The 19,048-nt window shown below is 37.5% G+C and overlaps 1 protein-coding gene across 1 annotated transcript in view; it reads right to left on the bottom strand.

Annotated features, from left to right (window-relative positions):
• ALDH1A2 (aldehyde dehydrogenase 1 family member A2) overlaps positions 1 to 19,048 on the bottom strand; it is a 96,157-nt gene that overhangs the window by 24,154 nt on the left and 52,955 nt on the right. The window contains exons 6-8 of the mRNA XM_004578046.3: positions 11,163 to 11,224; positions 8,929 to 9,057; positions 8,689 to 8,802 (exon numbers count right to left, since the gene is read on the bottom strand). Coding sequence (XP_004578103.1) covers positions 8,689 to 8,802; positions 8,929 to 9,057; positions 11,163 to 11,224 — 305 coding nt within the window. The remainder of the gene's footprint in view (positions 1 to 8,688; positions 8,803 to 8,928; positions 9,058 to 11,162; positions 11,225 to 19,048) is intronic.

Raw genomic sequence — 19,048 nt, 5'->3', positions numbered from 1 at the left:
ATTGGACATCTTACATAAGTATGTTGCTGGTAGGAATATAAAATAGTTAAACCAAATTGGAAAACAGCTTCTAAGCTTCTTAACCTATCATATGATCCAGCCACTCTACCTCTAGGTATTTACTCCAAAGGAAAAAAAAATTTCTATATGAATGCTCGTGTGTTTATTTTTAGTAGTTCCAAATTATAAACAATCCAAATGTCTATCACATGGCTATATGAAATATTACTCAGCAATAAAATGAGTTATTAATACACAGAACAACATGGATGACCTCAAAATAACTGTACTGAGTAAAAACAAACAGCCTACACATACAGACATAACTGTCCTAAGGGCAGAATAGTGCAGTGAGAAAGAGCTGGAGCTGTGCTGAACCTGCAGAACCCTCCGAGGACTAGGCTTGGAGATCAGCAAACCTGAAGGCAAGAGCGGGGAAGTCTTCATAGAATTCAGGCGCTTTTCCCAACAATCAATTCTATGCTCTTTCTGTGTATGTGTGTGTTGGGGTGGGGGGACCTAATACCTTTATTTCACAGTATGGAGTGACTTGACAGCATGTTTGTACAGAAAAGAATCACACAGTAAAGACTCCAAAGTTTACTGGAGGATACAGAAGCCTTAATTCTGAGATTATCAAAGTCATCATTGTATGGCAGCTAGAAACTTCATTAGTGCTTCTGTGAACTCAAGAGCTCCATCAAAAAGTTTACAGAAAAAAATGAAGGCAAAAGTGAAGAGGTACAAAACTTTTTAAGACGTAGGCATGGTTTTCTTCAAATTTTAAAATAATTTTTTAATGAGCCTTTTGAAGAACAACTAGTTACAAGGAGGAAGAATGAAAGAAAATGTAATACAGACTGAGAAATGGTATAGGAGACACTGTTACCTATTTCTGAGGTGTGGCTTACACAAATAAGCCTTCCTGTTTTACAAGTGCACTCTATGAGCCACAGCTTTATGCTGAGAAATACAAAGTAGGCTGCTGTTCATGTCTCAGTCAGATTCTCTGCCCTCATTCAGCAATTTGACCACGTCACTGAATTTACTATGTAGTTTTGCAACTTGTATGAATCTTTAGAAATTTGCAAACTTTAAATATAACATAGACATTTTTATTTATTTGTTTGCTAATTCATGATCACAGGGAATGTTTTTGACCACATCTTGCTTGGCTAATCTGATTCTGAATTCATTTTTTGCCCTTCAGATACATGGGAGAGGGCCTGGTGCAGTGGTCTAGCAGCTAAAGTCCTCGCCTTGAACACACCTGAATCCCTTATGGGTGCTGGTTCTAAGCCCGAATGCTCCACTTCCCATCCAGCTCCCTGCTTGTGGCTTGGGAAAGCAGCAGAGGACATCCCCAAAGCCTTGGGAGCCTGCACCCACATGGGAGACCAGGAAGAAGTTCCTGGCTCCTGGCTTCGGATCGGCGCAGCATCAGCCGTTGCTGTCACTTGGGGGAGTGAATCATCGGACGGAAGATCTTCCTCTCTGTCTCTCCTCCTCTCTGTATATATATCTGATTTTGCAATAAAAATAAATAAATCTTTTTTAAAAAGAGATATATGGGAGAGACAAATGCTGGCATAAAACTATAGGCATAATAAGCAATATGAATTATCCCTTCCAGTTTAGGCAAATGTTCCATTTTTGTAGATGAACAAATTCAGAACTAGTTCCTTTTCTCAACAAGACCCAGGAACATGTTCTAATATATGCCTGAGTATTTAAATTACATATAAACTAGTGATTATTAACATCAAGGAATGTTAAAAGTTACTAGAAAAGATTGTTAACATGAGGATCCTTGATCTCATTTACAAATTTTTCAACTGCAAGATCCTGGGTGTAGCCTAGGGATGTGGATTTTAATAAGCATTCCTTCTGCCCCCACCACCTCAGGTGAGGTGGTCGGGCCTAAGAAAGATAATGAAATGGAAACAACGGTAACCAGAGAACACAGTCTTCCTGAAGAAATCTCTCCCTGCTCCAGAGTTCAACACCGTAAAATGCCGCGTGGAGGAGCGCCTCTCCTCTACTCTAGCCACACTGATAAATAACCAAGTTACTAGGTGTCAAGGAAACTTTACTAAAGTTCCCCACAAAGAAAAAGGATTCAAAATCGGTTTGTACAAGCAAGTTCTCAGGCAGTCTTCCAAAAAGTGAAACGGAAAAGCAAACCCACACACAAAAACATTTATTAGAGGCCAAACATGTTTGTAAAAATATTTATAAAAGCCACAAAACAAACTAAAAGAAAAGCAAAGTGGTCAGAGAGCAGGAATTAGTTTGCAAGACATATCACTTGCAAGTGGCTGTTTCAGATTCAACTAACAGTTCCTGAGTTCTCAAAATGTACCAAGCAATATAATTGGAACTTTCAAATATATTGAATCCACAAGTAACTCTGTGTGTGGTTTATCCATAGGCATTCTTAATAGATGAAGAAATGAAAGACCAAAAAGAATTAACTATTTTGCCAATGATCATACACAACAGAAAAGTTAGGATTTGGACTATAAGTTGTTGAATCCAATGCCCTCTCTCTGTTATACCTTACTTCTCTGAGCATAAATTGAGAAAAAAACTCATCTGAAATTCATAAAACTCATCTAAAACTAAACAGAAAATAACAAATACTTATTGCATTTTAAAAAAAACTAAGATAAACTAGATATTTCATTCTCATAATCTATAGTATCAACAAATAAGAAGCCTGAGTCCTGCAGTGATATTGTACATTATGATATAATATAAATACCATGAGTGAATCCATACAACTATAATGGATTATTAAAGAATGCTCTTTGCTCGTGGTAAGCCACAGACACAGACTGTGGTTCTGAGACTATAATTTGCAGAGTAGCAAGATGATTTATGAGAAATGGCTGCGGAGGGATATCTACTGTGTTACCCAAATGTACACACAGTGGCATCTTAAGTAATAAATGTACAATAATAATGAAGTTATTCGTTTGGCAGACACCGAACATGTGGCAGCCAGGATGGGTTCACCAACGATGAGGAGGACCCTCTGGAATCACATGTTAGCTCCTAACATGCCCCATTTGTTAAGATTGAGATTCTAGGACTAGACATACCCTCATGCAGACTTTTCACAACTCATTAAGGTGACAGAGATAAAATTCATTTAAAATTTACAGCTCTAGAGTTTAAGTCCTGTTAAAAAGCAGAATTGCTAGAATCAAAGAACTATGTCTGCTATGTACAGGAACAATGACGTCTAATTGATGTTGCACATTCCAACAAGAACAACACTCACACACACATACACACATACCATGTATACATTGAGCTTTTGAGAATATTCTGGCACTTAATATATAGCATGGGAAATGATTTTGAGAATGAAACATGTATTTGTTGATTATCTAACAATATCCTTACAGTTGATGCTCTTTTCCTTCAAGTTTTTATACTTTGGTTCCCATATCAATATAATTTCATCCTCTCCAAGAAAATAGAGATAAGAGAAAAGATTAGACCTAAATTCCTACCACTGTGGAATTAAAGTGTTAATTTATCTTTTCCTTAAAATATTATTCCATTCTTGGAAATATAACCAAAAGAAGTAAAATCTGCATATGGGAAAGTGACCAACAATCCTACATTTATGGCAGCACAATCTACAATAGTGAAGACATGGAAATAACCTGGATGCCTGGATAAAGAAACTGTGGTACACTGACTCCATGGAATATTACTCAGCTATTAGAAATATGAAATTCAACCATTTGCAGCAAAATGGTCCCAACTAGTGACCACTATGCTCAGTGAAATAAGTCATTTCCAAAGGACAAATATCATATGTTCTCTCTGATATAAGACAACCTTCACATAAAATACAAATCAATAAATATATAAGAAAATACATATATATTTTCATCTAGAGGTATTACATAATGGAGACAGGTATACAGGGAAATGAAGATGCGCTGTACCATGTATTTCTATTCCCAAATAAAAGATGGATTCCTGATTAAGCTGTTAAACACATCTTAACAATAGGATGCTGGTCTTTATACCATTGTCTATACCTGCAATGTCAGGATACACTTAAATAGCAGAATGATGGACTTGTGACTATTGCTGAAGGACTAGAGCACTGTAATAATACAGAGAAAAGAGTGAGGAGGAGGAAGAATGGGAGGGAGTAATGGGGGAAGCCTCTGTGACTGTATCACGAAGAATTAAAAATTTATAAAGTATTACTTTTGAATAAAGTACTTTTCATTCTAATGTAAATAGTTCATACTAATGGTATTTCTCCTGGATGAACATTTGAAAACCATGCCATAGAAGAGAATTTCAGTGCTATCCTTTGCCTCAGAAATCATCTTCAAAGTCAGGAAATTTCTTAGTAAAATGGTGCAGAATTTTTTTTCTCTGCATGATCCCATACATGCCACACTATAACCATAATAGTCATCTACTATTCATTTACTTGGCTAGGCTGAACCCCACAAGATTTCACTTTTGCACCTCCAATTTCACTTATGCACCCCCAGTGCTTAATATTTAAATGTTCAAAAATGCTTATAAAATTGATTTGAGATTGGATTTAAAACTTTGTCCTATACCACAGGATGTAAGATAGAAGCTTTTCCATATATCATATATGTTTTAAACAAACTATGCTTGGAAAGTTAAAGTGAATTTTACAAAAGGGCAGAATAATGGAGTTTGGACATTGTCTATGATTTTTCTGAATTAGATACTTTGGACCATGATTTCAACAAAACGTGATCCTGTGAGAAATTGTGTTTCCTCATATATGTCATGGGTAGATCATATCTTTGATGTGCCACCTATTATTTTACTGGCTCTTGGTGCATATTCATTAGCAATAGAAGCACTGTAGCACTATGAAGTGCAGTACAGGCTCGCAGGATTTTCAGCTCTATGACTTACAAGCATGTGATCACAGGCAGGCAGTTTAACTCTTAGTGGCCACACTGATCACGGGGTACCTCCTAGTGGCTGTGAGAATGAGATGATGAATGTAAAGCACTTGCAGGTGCTTTGCACAAAGGAAGTGCATACTCAATGTTGCCTGTTAGTATTTAAATTTAAATCTTTGAGGTTTTAAAAATCAATTTTAACAGCATTTTAACAACTTTAATAGATACAATTACTGTAGCATTAATCTACTTTTTTCATGTGTGCAATTCAGTGGTTTAAAGTATATTAACAGAGCTGTATAACCACCACAAACATTACTATTGTCTAAATTCAGGACATTTCATCAATCCAAAAAGGAATGTCATATTCATTAGCACACTACACATCCTGCTCACCTGTAGACTCTGGCAAGCACTAACCCATGTTCTGTTTATAAATCTATCTATCTATCTATGTGTGTGTAATTTAGAGTAAAATATACAATATCTGGTTATTGGTTTCTTTCACTTAACAATGCTTTCAGGGATCATCCATGTTATAGCATTTGTAAAATATTTCACTTCTTTTTGTGATGGAATAATATTCCACTGAATAGTTAACCACATTTGTTTGTCAAATCAGCATTTGATGGATATTTGGATTGTTTTTGGCACTTAGAAATAATGATGCCATAAACATTGCTACACAGGCTTCTGCATTGTACTATATGTTATCAAATGCTTTTACCATATCTACAGAATGATTATATACTAATTATATGCCAAAAGATTTGGCAAAACCAAGTAAGAAGGTAAGATATCATCTTGGAAAAGTCAATAACTAAAGTAGGCTGATACTTTTCAAATAAGAGATAAATAAAATTATTAAATCATCAAACAGAAAAAAAATATGGAAATTTACTATGTAATGTTACATTGTATTCAAATGAGTTGCAAAGGAATGCATGGCTTAATAAATGGCATTAAATAAATGAACAGACATCTATGAAAAACATTTGGCTACCACCTTTCATTATACATGAAAACAAATTCCAAACAGATTAAAGATTTAAACAAAAACAAACTCATGAAAGTAGTGAAAGAAATGTTATGGACCATTATATAATTTTAAAGGGGTTTTTGCAAATATGTCAGGAAATCCAGAAAGAATGAAAAACATGCCTAAATAAAACTTAAAAGTTGTTTATGGGCAAACAATTCTATTTTTAAAAGATAAAAGGAAAGAACTAAGATTCATATTTATAGATTCTACAACAAAAGCTCAATATGCTTAACACAAAAAAATCAAGCAAATGTAATGTATGCTTGTTAAGCAAATAGAAATATAAATACCCTTTCATTTTGCAATTTAACTTCTGGAAATAAATCCAACAGAATATCTAACACACACACAAACACACACACACACACACACCAATTTCTGAGATCTCCAAGGGTTCAGTAGTCTAATAAGAAAAACAGTAAAGAAAACAAAACAAAAATCCTTGGTGTCCATTAATGGAATATTAGCCAAATCATGATATTATGATGTAGGAGTAGTTCATGCAGTTACCAAAAATAATGGAGATTTAGGTACTGACATTGTAAGAGTTACATTCTATTTTATATACTACAACTCATTTTGCTAAAAATTTTTATTTTAAAAAGTATACACTAAAAGCCTCTTAAATGAGTCAACCAAGACCAACAAAGAAGGTTAAGACCAGGAAAGATACCTAAAATGTTTTATTTTACTTTTAAAAAAATACATATATTCATTCTCCAGTCTTTTGTAACATGAGTAAGAACTGGTCTCTCTGGGTCCACCTGTCCTTCGTGGTTAGAATATACCCCTAAAACCCTGTTCAAGAGCTTCATTTAAAGGAAAGTGGGGACTTAAAAACATCTGTTAAGCAATTCAGGTGCATGTTCTCATCTATATTTACCTCCAATTTTCTGCAGTTGTCCTGCTACCCCTACCTGCACTTTCTCTTACATCTATTACATAGAAAATATTCTCTAAATATTAGACTGAATTTACATTGCAACAATAATTCTCTTTCACAATCAATTTTAGTTTATACACGTATAACTAAACTGCAAAACTGTTTTAACAAGAATAAATGCTTGGAAACAAACAAGATTAATTCTTAAACAAAACTCATTTCTAACTGGTTTAACATTTAAATTTGTTAATCAATCTCTTATAAAATTTCTTAACATCAGTTATTTTAACCAAGTGTCATTGACTCTGTACCAACTGATATGACAGCACTAAGTACAGAGAATTATGCAACACTTCAAATGTTGCTAGCATGAATTGACTGCCCAATAATATAAAAACACATCCAAGATTCCAAAGAACTCATATGAAAGAAAATGTAAAATATTGTATTAATAGTTTTTGTACTGACTTTATGATGGAATGATAATATTTTGGAAACAGTGGCTTAAATAAAAATCACTAAAATTAGTTTCTCTTGTATTTTTTCAATGTGGCTAATAGCATATCTTAAATTAAAAATGTTGTTCATTCTATTTCTATGAAGAATCACTAAATTCTAAACCTGCAGACATTCTTTGTCCAATGATAGTGTTATCTGTGAGATTCTACTTATGACAATGAATTGAATTCTTTTATCATGTTACTTAAGTGAAAGACATTACAGTATCATTTTATACATTTCCCTAGCAGTCTTGTGATTCTACATTAGGGGTCTGTCAGACCATGACCGTTCACTGACTAGAGGTGGTCTGCTGCCAGTTTTAGGATAGCCTATAAGCTAACAACAAATGTGCATTTTTAAATGGAAAATAATTTTTTAAATGATTAATATTTTGTGAGCCATAAACATTTAAATGTTGGGGCCTAGAATCTGGCACAGCAAGTTAAGCTATTGCTCCACGTGAGTGCTGGTTCAAGTCCCGGTTACTCAGCACTTGTGCTCCAACTCCCTACTAATGCACCTGGGAAAGCAGCAGCAGCTGTTCCCAGTGCTTGAGTCTCTGCTACCCTCACAGGAGGCTTGGATGACATTTCAGGCTCCCAGCTTCAGGCTGGCCCAGCCCTGGCCTTTGTGGCTGTTTGGGAAGTAAACTAGTAGACTGAAGATTTTTCTGTCTTTCTGTCTCTCCGCCTTTCAAGTAAATTAATTTTAAAAATTAAGTGAAATTCAGATTTCCATGTCTGAAAAGTCTTACACACACAGCCATATTCAGCAGCTTGTTCTCTATTACTGCTTGATGCTACAAGAGCACAGTCAGGCAGCTGCAACGAACACTATATTGCCTGCAAGCTCTACAACATCTACTATCTGACTTCTTGGCAAAAAAAAAAAAAAAAAAAAAAAAAAGTTTGCTGTTCCTGCTCTGTGTGCTCCCTATGGCTTCCCATGACATGATGCATGCTTAGTCACTGATCGCACCTTAAAACCTGCTGAAATAATGAAAAGGGAAAGCTGTGTCTCCTCTCCTTTACCAGGACTTCAATTTTCCAGTTTCTTAATTTGCTTCTCCATTATTGTTCTTGACCCAAAGTGTCCAGAACTGTGGCTTCTGGGACAGGTTTTAAACAGACAGCATCACAAGTTCTCAGTAAAATGGTCAACATGCGCCTCCGCATCCCCATCACCAATGGTCATATATAACACTGGTGTTCCCTTTGTGAGCTGCGTGATCATTGCCCATTCAATGTCCAGGCTAGGGGTACAATTTCCAGTGTTCTTTTTCCTCCTCTACCCATTTTTAGGACTGTTCCTCAACCCACGACTTTTCAGGCACCTACCTCAGTAGATCCTGTGAACGCAATCTTGTCAATGCCAATGTGAGAAGCTATTGCTGCCCCAGCTGTTGGCCCATATCCTGGCAAAATATTGATGACTCCAGGTGGAAAGCCAGCCTAAGAAAACAGGAGTGGAGGAAATGTGGCTTGTGAAAGCTGATGCATCACGTTAAATGGGACATGCTCGAGCAAGTTCCAAATGTAAGGGGAGTCAAAGCCATACCTCAGGTCAGCTTCTCTTACCTCTTTGATGAGAGCACCCATGTACAGCGCGCTGAGCGGGGTTTGCTCTGCTGGCTTAATGACTACTGTATTGCCACAGCACAGGGCTGGAGCAATCTTCCAGGCAAACATCAGCAGGGGGAAGTTCCACTGAAAGGCATAAACTCAAGGTTGATAGCTAGAAAAATATCCCTCCACGACTTTGTTTTCAAGCTGTGACTTCTCAAATTTCTCAAACTAGTCCTCAATATAAATCTTATCCACCACAAAGTATAGATGTTTGGATTTGTAATGCTTCCTTAAGAACAGAACAGCATTGGTCTTAGAAAGTTCTCGTTTTTCTTTTTTTTTTTTAATCTTAGCATATTTATTTATTTTTTTTCTTCTTGTTTTATTATTATTATTAATTACATTGCATTATGTAACACAGTCCCATATGCACTGGGATTCCCCAAAAGTTCTCGTTTTTCTCTGTGTTTGACAGATCACCGTATTTTAACTACCCACCAAAAGAAATCTCAGGGCAAAAAGGGAGTTTTTGTTTTTTCTCTGCTTTGCTTTAATTTCTCATCATTGTTCTTTATTTTTAAAAATTTGCTTTGGTTTCAATTTCTCCTGCATTTGGGATTTCTACAGAATTTTCACACTGGTGAGAAACTTCTTTAATGCTGAAGAATTAGAAAAGGAAATTCCAGCTATAAATTATATTTGAGTCAGTGTGTATTTCAAGGTAGCAATTCATTCTTCACATACATATTTTATCACAAAACACCATTACAAAAAATAAAGTATCTCTACTGAGGAGTATGAAAAATTTGTGTCGCCTATATGCTGCAAAACAAGCTAATGAAGACTATAAGAACCTGGAGTCTGAAATAATTTCAACTGGTTTTCACAGGATATTACGCTTGTGTTGTCATCAGCTTAGGCATGAGTCTTAGCACTATCGGGTGTCATTGATAATTTCATGAAGAGGGAAAACAGAATTCCTGGTCGCCTGGCTTCAGCCCCTGATCACAATGTGCTTCAGCCTGAAGCGCCTCAGCTGCCACCCTTGAAGGATTCTCCCTGGCTCTGGCAAGCTTGCAAAAATATACAAGTGTCTTGCCTTCACCAAACACCCAATTTCTTTTCCCTTTGGTTGTTTATAAACTGGGGAGTCCACAGTGTAGTTTTAATTCCATCTACAGTATATAAATCTTGGAGTGTGGTAAGCGAGCTGAGTGGGCTGACAAGCAGCTCTGGTCCTGTCCGTGAGGCTGCAGCCCAGACGGTCCAGGGCAGGCAGGAAGAGCAGGTATGAGTCCTCCAAGCAGGATAACAGAACTCACCCTTGGCCTGATCTCAAGAGGATTTCCCGGTGGGCAGGGAGGGAGTGGTGGGAACAGAGGAACTTCCACCAAACCTCTCATTTTTCCTTTGTATCCCAAGATAAATGTCACAGTATGTCAGAGTTTACCAACTATTTAAACAAATATTAAGGCTTCCAAAAAATCCTTGGCTCCCCAAACCAAGGATTATCTTGAGTTCTTCTCATATATTTTTAAAAGAGAAAAAAATGTCTATATTGCAGGAGTTTAATCTGAGTTTCCCCTTGAAGCCCCTGCCAGAACTATTAGCTAGCACTGTTAGAAGATTCAGGAATGTTTTGTATTGTGCCAAGGGTGTGTGAGAGACAAAGAAAAGGACAATGTTTAATGTTCCAATCCAAACACTAAGCACTACATCTATTTCCCTTTACAAGACACACAACAGCCTGACATGGTTTCAATTATGACCGTGACGCTAATTGTATTTCTGTGTCTTCTGCAGTGTCTTCTATCTAGATTTTTGTGACAAGAAACAGCGGGAAAGAATGGCATTAAAAGATCATATAAAATAATATGACTGGAAAGATGGTGAGTCATAGTTCTAAAAAATAAACAAGCAAATATAACAAAGCATTAATTTTCTACAAGCAGAATGGACATCCGTAACCAAGGGCAGATTATTAATACACTGCACTTTGCTTTGCTTATTTTAATCATGAGAATTCCATGACTTGAGAACTGAACTCCTGGTAACAGAGCTGAAACCCTATTAACCTGTTCAAATAAGCATTTTCAGGGAGGCTGTTAAAGATATGTCAACAACATGAGCTCAGGTTTTTTTCTCCAGTAATGGAAAACACACATCACAGAGCACTATGTTTTATGTGTCTTTAAGAGAACTTAGTCAAATGAAAATAAATACAAGGTGTGAGAAGATTCACTCACTGGGATGATCTGTCCACACACTCCAATAGGTTCGTGTCTTGTGAAGGTAAAGTAGTCTCCATCTGAAAGAAAGAAACATGGTCACTGCCTAATAGGGCAAGTTAGGAAACAAATGCAGAGGGACAACTTTGTTGGCAATAAAAAACAGAAATGAAATAAAGAAGCATCGTACTAGGTGTGCCCAACATTTAGAAGAGATGTCATGAGGCACAGGATCCCTGTGACACATCGTGACACCGCTCCTGGTTACCCAGAGATGTCTAGAACCTCGCACCAACATGAACAAATGCATAACTAAATTTAAAGTAAATAGAAGTCCTGGTTTGAGGCAGGTGTTTGGTGCAGCAGTTTGAGGAGCTGCTTGGATTCCCACACCCCACACCAGAGCACCTAGTTCAAGGCTACTTCACTTCAGGTCCAGCTTTCTGCAATCCACCTTGGAGACAGTGGATAATTACTCAAGACCCATGTAGGAAACTCAGATGGAGTTGTATCCTCCTGGCTTTGGTCTGGCCCAGCCCTGGCAGCTGTAGGCTAGGAGTGAACCAGCAGATACTCTGTTTCTCCCTTTATTTCTCTGGCTTTTAGACAAAACACAAATAAATTGGTTTTTAAAGATGTTATTTTTACTGGAAAAATCAGTTACACAGAGAGAAGGAGAGACAGAGAGAAGGTCTTCTGTTCGATGATTCACTCCCCAAGTGGTCACAACAGCTAGAGCTAAACCAATCCGAAGCTAAGAGCCAGGAGCCTCTTCCAGGACTCCCACGTGGGTGCAGGGTCCCAAGGCTTTTGACCGTCGTCGACTGCTTTCCCAGGCCACAAGCAGGGAGCTGGATGGGAAGTGGAGCTGCCAGAACACGAACTGATGCTGATATGGGATCCCAGTGAATGCAAAGTGAGGACTTTAGCTACTAAGCTACTGTGCTGGGTCCATAAATTATTTTTTAGCAAGTCCTGCAGGATAAGCTCAAAATACTTCTAAATACTAAAATATATGTACAACAGTTTTTTGATTTTAAAAAGGGAAAAGTATCCCAAAACTTAGAGGCTGGCAACTGGAAAAAAGTGAGGAGTAAAACTAAGATACATTTCATAACTGAACCCAGGCATTACAATGTGCTCCTTGGGGATGGGTGGGACATGGCACCATTCCCCTTGTCCCTCTTAAATACAAAGGATGAATGTCCTTCTTTGAAGGGGCCTTTTGCTTCTTTAGAAGTGCTGGACATGTCCACTTTCACCCTTATATTGTGCTTCTGTTTATTCCTCCTTTTTCGATATATGTGAACACATCTTCTCATGGTTCACGTTCCTCCACTGGATCAATAATGGTAGTCCTATAAACTCTCCTGAAGGATAGCAAGTCTTCTTGTAGCTGGGACTGTTGCAAATATTGTCACAAAGATGATCCTTTTATGTAACTCTGCATAAATGATGCAACTTCAAAAACTTTGTGGAAAAATGGATTTAGAAAGTAAGCTTATGTTGGTGCAAAAATATGCGATTTATGCAGTTTTTCATAATGTGCATTTTCCATGGATTTTTGAAGACTTCTTATGTCTGTGGAATTTCTTGATTAAGATATATGTGTGTTTCATTTTTAAATATGTTGCCAAACTCATTCTTTGGAAAAATTAAACAATTCATATAATTCCAGCAACATTCTATTTCTTACACTAACACTGAAATTTTTCAACTGTTTTAAATTCAGCCAATCTGATAACTGCAAAAATGACAATTTGTTTATTCTTATATTTTCATGCTGACCATTTTCAGTTCTGCTCCTGCAGTTTTTTTCTTTCTCCACTTTTTCCTTTGGTTTGTTCATATCTTTAATCATCTGAACAGTCTGAGAGATATTAAGGAATTTAAGCCTTTGTATTATCATTGTAAAGTTTTTCCCCAACCTACTGTTTGTCTCTTCCCTTTTTTAAAGATTTATTTTATTTACTTGAAAGGCACTGTTACAGAAATACAGAGAGAGAGACAGAGAGAAAAAGATCTTCCATTTGCTGGCTCACTTCCTAAATGGCTGCAACAGCTGGGACTGGGTGAGAATGAAGCCAGGAGTGAGGAGCTCCTGGATCTCCCATGTGGGCACAGGAACCCAAACACTTGACTATCCTCTGCTACCTTCCCAGGCACATTAGCAGGGAGCTGCATCAGAAGTGATGCAGATGGCCCACAAAACTGGCCCCTATAGTATGCTGGCCGTATAGGCTGCAGCTTTACCTGCAATGCCACAGAATCAGCCCCTCTCATCTTTATTTATTCATATACTTTAAATCAAAGAAATGAAGTAAGAATGGTTCAGCAACTCTAGAACCTTACTTTTTAAATCTATCTCTATTACCAAAAATCTAGCTAAGATGTAGACATGCTCCATAGGATGATAAGAAATTCAAATTCAACTAATATTTTAAAAACCAAATTAACTACCATTCTGTAGAAAGGCATTTTCTAGAACTTTCTAAATAGATGTAATTCTTTGTAATAATACTAGTTCCAACTCTTCTTCAATTTATGAATTTCTAGGAAGAATTACACAAGGAACAACATACACCAACAGGCAAGAGTTTGAGTAAGCTGACTGAATGGTGGGGTCAACTAGATCCTCACAACACAGAATCAGAGTGTGAGGTCAAGATAGAGAGCAAAGGGGCTGAGGAAAAGATGGGAAGATAAACTGAAAATGAACAGCAGCATTTGCAGGAAACAGATTCAGAGAAAATTCCCAAGACAACTGTATAAGTACAGCACTGTAATTCACAATGCAGCTCTCTATTCTGGATGTTTAAGAATTTAGTTGTGCTATTACATATCAAAAGTTACTAAATCACACACACACACACAAAATGTAGACAAAACCTTAAAAAACTGACCTCACAAGTAACTGAATTTGGTTTCATATTTGTGTCCCAAAAGAAACAGCTATAGAGAATGAAAATTTTCTTGGATAAATTCTTGGCAGATCTGATGAACATTTAGGTAAAAAGACTGGCACAGAGAAAGTGGCTCAATCTTCAGTCCTTACAGTTCCTCTAATTAGTGAACAGCAGGTAAAGGGCAATTTGGTGCTTGAACCCTTTCTGAAACTGCACTGGCTGGAAGAGATTGAGGGCAGGCCTGGGGCTCATGCAGTAGTTAAGATGCTGCTTGGGTTGCCCACATACCATATCGGGGTGCCAGGGCTCCAGTTATGGCTCCTCTTCTGATTTCAACTTCCTGCTCACATGCTAATGTGCATCCTGGGACGCCACAGATAATGGCTCAAGTGCTTGAGTCCTCGTCAGCCATGTGAGAGACCTAGACCGAATACCTCGCTGCTGATTTTGGCTTGGCCAGACCCTGGTTGTTGTGGGTATTTCAGGAGTGAACCACACACAAAGTTGATCCATTCTCTCTCACTAGCTCTGTAGCTCTCTGTGTACCTCCATCAACCTTATTTTCAAATAAAATGAAAATTTTAAAAACAAGGAAAGACCCTAGCCCTTACTAGTTGTTTCTGTGTTGCCATCTGGATGGTGGTACATGGCAGCCCTCTAATGAGCACCACTCCAGGAATCCTTCAAAACTAATCTTGCCCTTCTTTGAATCACCCCCCACCACACACACTAAGTCTCTAGATCACGATTATCCTAGGAACAATCCTACAGGAGTCAAATACCTTTCTAATTGTTTCCATTTCCAACTGTGTGATGAATTCATCTTTTAAAATATGTAAGTAGCAACCTGTTAGCCTCACATTAAGGAACATCTACAAAATAGCAGGGGTTTTTTTGGCTAGTAATATTATTTCTAATATTCTTCAAGCCTCAGAGTTAAAATACTATTCATAAGGGGCCTGTCGCAATAGCCTACTGACTAAATCCTTGCCTTGCACATGCTGGTATCCCATATCAGGGCCAGTTTGTGTCCTGGCTGTTCCACTTCCCAGCCAGCTCCTGCTTGTGGCCTGGGAAAGCAGTAGGGAATGACCCAAAACCTTGGGACCCTGCATCCACGACGGAGATCCAGAAGAAGCTCCTGGCTCCTGGTTCTGGATTGGCTCAGCTCCAGCTGCTGCAGCAAGTGAGCCAGAGGATAGAAGTTCTTTCTCTTTGTCTCTCCTTCTCTCTATATATCTGCCTTTCCAATAAAAATACCAAGTCTTTAAAAAAAAGAAAAACACTGATCATCAGTTTACTGCACAGAAGCAGCTGCTCTCCATGCTGCATGGTGCTTCTCCAACAGAAATATGCACCCAAAGCACTTGCAGCCCTTGTTTAAATGCAGATTCTGAGTCAACAGCCCTGTGATGAACTCTGGGGGCCTGCATCCCGCTTGTTTCCAGGTAATGCCTGTGCAGCTGACCCATGGCTCATGCACTGAGCAGAGAGGCTGAGAGGAAGCAAGCAGGTAGAAGACAGTCCACAGGTGTTACGAGGAGGTGCAGTTACGTCACAGTTCTTTACTCTGTTTTATTTATTTATTCTTTGTTATTTTGGTAACTCCACTAATTTGCCTGGCATAAATATGAAGTAAAGGATATATTGTCACATTTTAATGCCTTTTAAATGGTGAAATAAGTAACAATACATATTTCAACAGACTCATATATTTCACATCCTTTTCACTTCATTCTCACAACTGCGAAAAACAGTAAAGTGCTGATTGCTATCAGAACTTTATAATGGAGAAAACCTGCATGGAAAGGTGAAGTCCAAAGTGATATAACTGCCTAGGCTATGGCTCCTCGAGTTGCTGCTGAGTTTCAGAATTTAAATTCTTTGCCCATGAAATGATATTCACGATGTTTTGTGAGGAAGGTGTTGAACGTAGATGGGTAATCACAAACAACAGAGCTACAGTATAAGATCTAGAAGGAGGATAAGTGGACAAGAACAGGGGGAAAATGACAGACCAAATTTGTGACAACCCTTTTGAGATGAAAGATACAGATAATTCTTGATTATTTGGACACAGAACTCACACAAACTCTAGTACCCTAAGTTTTAAAGCGAACACTACAATAAATAAATAAATAACAAAAAAGAAAAATAGAAACAAATGAAAAATGAAAGAAAAATAAAAAATGAACGAAAGAGAGAAACACTGCAGAGCAACATCCCTATTGGGTGGTGAGCCCACAACTGAAGGCCTCTCTCCCTGCTATCTAGCGTGGGTCAACTTCACGGGATTACAGAGTGCAAACTCTCCCTCTTCTGTGGCTGAGATAGCATAATGAGTGCTCTTCTCTGTCCAGAAAAAAAAAAAAAAAAAGATACAGTCTGCTTTCCCATGTTTCACGTTAACGCTGTTCTTTAAATATAGCAGAATAATGTAAAAACTCATTTTCTCCATTCTTCTAGCTTTGTGGTACAAGCTTAAAAACTTGACATGAAAACAATCTCTACCCGAACTCAGATATTCCATTTTAGGAATATGATGAATTTAGGTATAGTTATTTAATAGACGAGATTATAGAGCATTTAGGTTCCACTAAAAAGAACTGCATTTGTTGAGAATATTAGAACTATTTCCTAAATGCTACATTCTCAATCAACAGGTTAGAACATATCTATGGTGAGACAAAAAAGAGAGGAAAAAATAAAAACAGAAATTTCCAATCAGTGGTTAAGACAAGCTCATAGGCCTGGGTTTGACTCCTAGCCCTAGCGCCAGATTCCAGCTTCTTATTAATGTGGAGGCCGTGATGACGGCCTAGAGAACTGCGCTCCTGTCACTCAGGCTAGACATCTGGATCAGATAAGTTCTTGGCACTGGCTCTGGCCTCTGCCCCAAGCAACTGCAGGCACTTGGGAGAGTGAGCAAAGTAGATGGGCATGCTCTCCTTCTCTCTGGCTCTACTGCTAATAAAAAATTAATTAAGAGAAGAAATACAAAATCACATGTATACAACCTTTTCCTCTCTCACTGTCTTTCTCCTTTCATTTAAGAAAATAAAAGTTCAGATTGAAAGGGGTTTATTTTGAGGCACAGCTGAGACAACCTTTTATATCTGGGTGTTTTTAATGAATAAAGAGTAATTTTCAACTCATGAATATAGAGCCTTACAATTAAATACCTCATTATACTATGAATTTAGCTGAACTATGGATTAACTTTTATTGAATATATGTGCACTGAGACATTTGTACAACCATATTATGGATGCTTGTTCCCTAAAAGTGAGTAATGGAATATGCTTCTTCTGAACGCATAAGCTGCAGAATATGGAGACACTTTTCTATTTCCTATTTAGGAAAATTAGTTTTCAACTTATATATTCACTTTATTTCAATGGTAGCAAGACAGACACACATAGACCAACAGACAGATGTTGATTGACTCCGTAAATGCCTAACAGCTGGGGCTGGGATAGGCTGAAGGCAAAGGCTTCCAACGTACTTTAGTTACCACCTGTTGCCCCTGGGGTGCACATTAGCAGAAAGCTGGAACGGGAGAGTGGAATTGGGATTCCAACCCTGGCACTCCAGCATGGGATACAGACATTCCAAATGACCACTTAACTGCTACAACAAACACCTGCTCCTGCTCTGTATTTTTTAATGGGGGCTTATCAACTTACATAGGAAATTCAGCTATTCTTAATTAGAACAATTAAACTGGAAGACTCCTCCACTGTAAATATTACTTCTTAAAGGTAATTTTTTAGTTGTTTAGAAAAATGACAATTTATATTCCCATAAGAATATCTGGCATGGGTACATTGTGTACATAAAATAGAGTATGATTATTGACTCTATGGTCAATTAAGTAAGAAAATCTGAAATATGCCAGAAATGGAGGAGAAATTTATCAAATACAAACTTTAAGAAATGTCTTCTAATTACAACATTAGCAGTATTTCAGGAATTGCAGCAAACACTACACACAGCAATAAAAAATGAGTTTTCAACAAAATAAAATATGTAACATAACTCAGTGAATGCGGATGACCTTCTTTTTTCTGTGTTCTGAATTAACTCTTCAAGGGGTTGCCAACCCTTCTGTTGATCCAGATATAAACAATTAGACAAAAGACACTGACCTATCGCACTACATACTCTGCAGTTGCCTATGAATGTAGCAGACAGATCTCACTGAACATTTTCAACTGTAGTGATAAATTTTATCAATGCCTACACAAACACTGCAACCTTACTTTAGTAGGAAGTAGTTCTAATACTATTCTCCCAGAAGACTGCTGGTAGCTTCTTAGAAAGAGGACTTACTGTTCCTGAGTCTGTCATGAATGCATCTTAGCTCTCCCACTGCTGCCTCAGATGATCATTAAAATAATTAATTTAGTTATTTCAACCCTGATGAAGTGATGAGACTGGCCTAAAGGGTACCACAGACCCTTGCTTAGTCCTAACTTCTCAAAGAGGTCCCTATGAAGCGGACAGCATGACTTTCAGTCCGCACCAGTCGGGTTCCCTACCAACCCAAGGTCTTCTGAGAATTGAATGAATTTCTTCTCGCTTTCATTCTAACTGAACAACTACCCCATGTATTCACTGTGGACAACACTCAACAGATTGGGCTGACTAAAGACAACACCCTAGGATCTAAGTCAGCCTATTCTTTAATTGGTGAAACTGGAGAGGGTGAAGCAGTAAACAATTGCTTATAACCTGGGAATTTTAAAATATTTTCTACATATTAATAGATCTTAAGGGCATTTTTATGTTAGAAATCAACTTAAAACATGGACTATGTTTTCTCATAAAAGCAACCAAAGCAATTGTTATATGACAATCTAAGGTTATACAAGTCAATTAACCTCCATTTTTCTTTCAGTAAATTGAAAGCAAGCTTTGAACCTTCATTACAATGATGTTGGAAGCATGAAAAAAGCAAAAGATTCTGAAATAGGTGAAAATAACCAAAATGGGGGA

This window comes from Ochotona princeps, chromosome 6 (genome assembly GCF_030435755.1).
Source record: "Ochotona princeps isolate mOchPri1 chromosome 6, mOchPri1.hap1, whole genome shotgun sequence".
Classification (NCBI taxonomy): Eukaryota; Metazoa; Chordata; class Mammalia; order Lagomorpha; family Ochotonidae; genus Ochotona; species Ochotona princeps.
The sequence above is the reverse complement of the archived record's forward strand: the minus strand, read 5'-3'. Positions and strand labels throughout refer to the sequence as shown.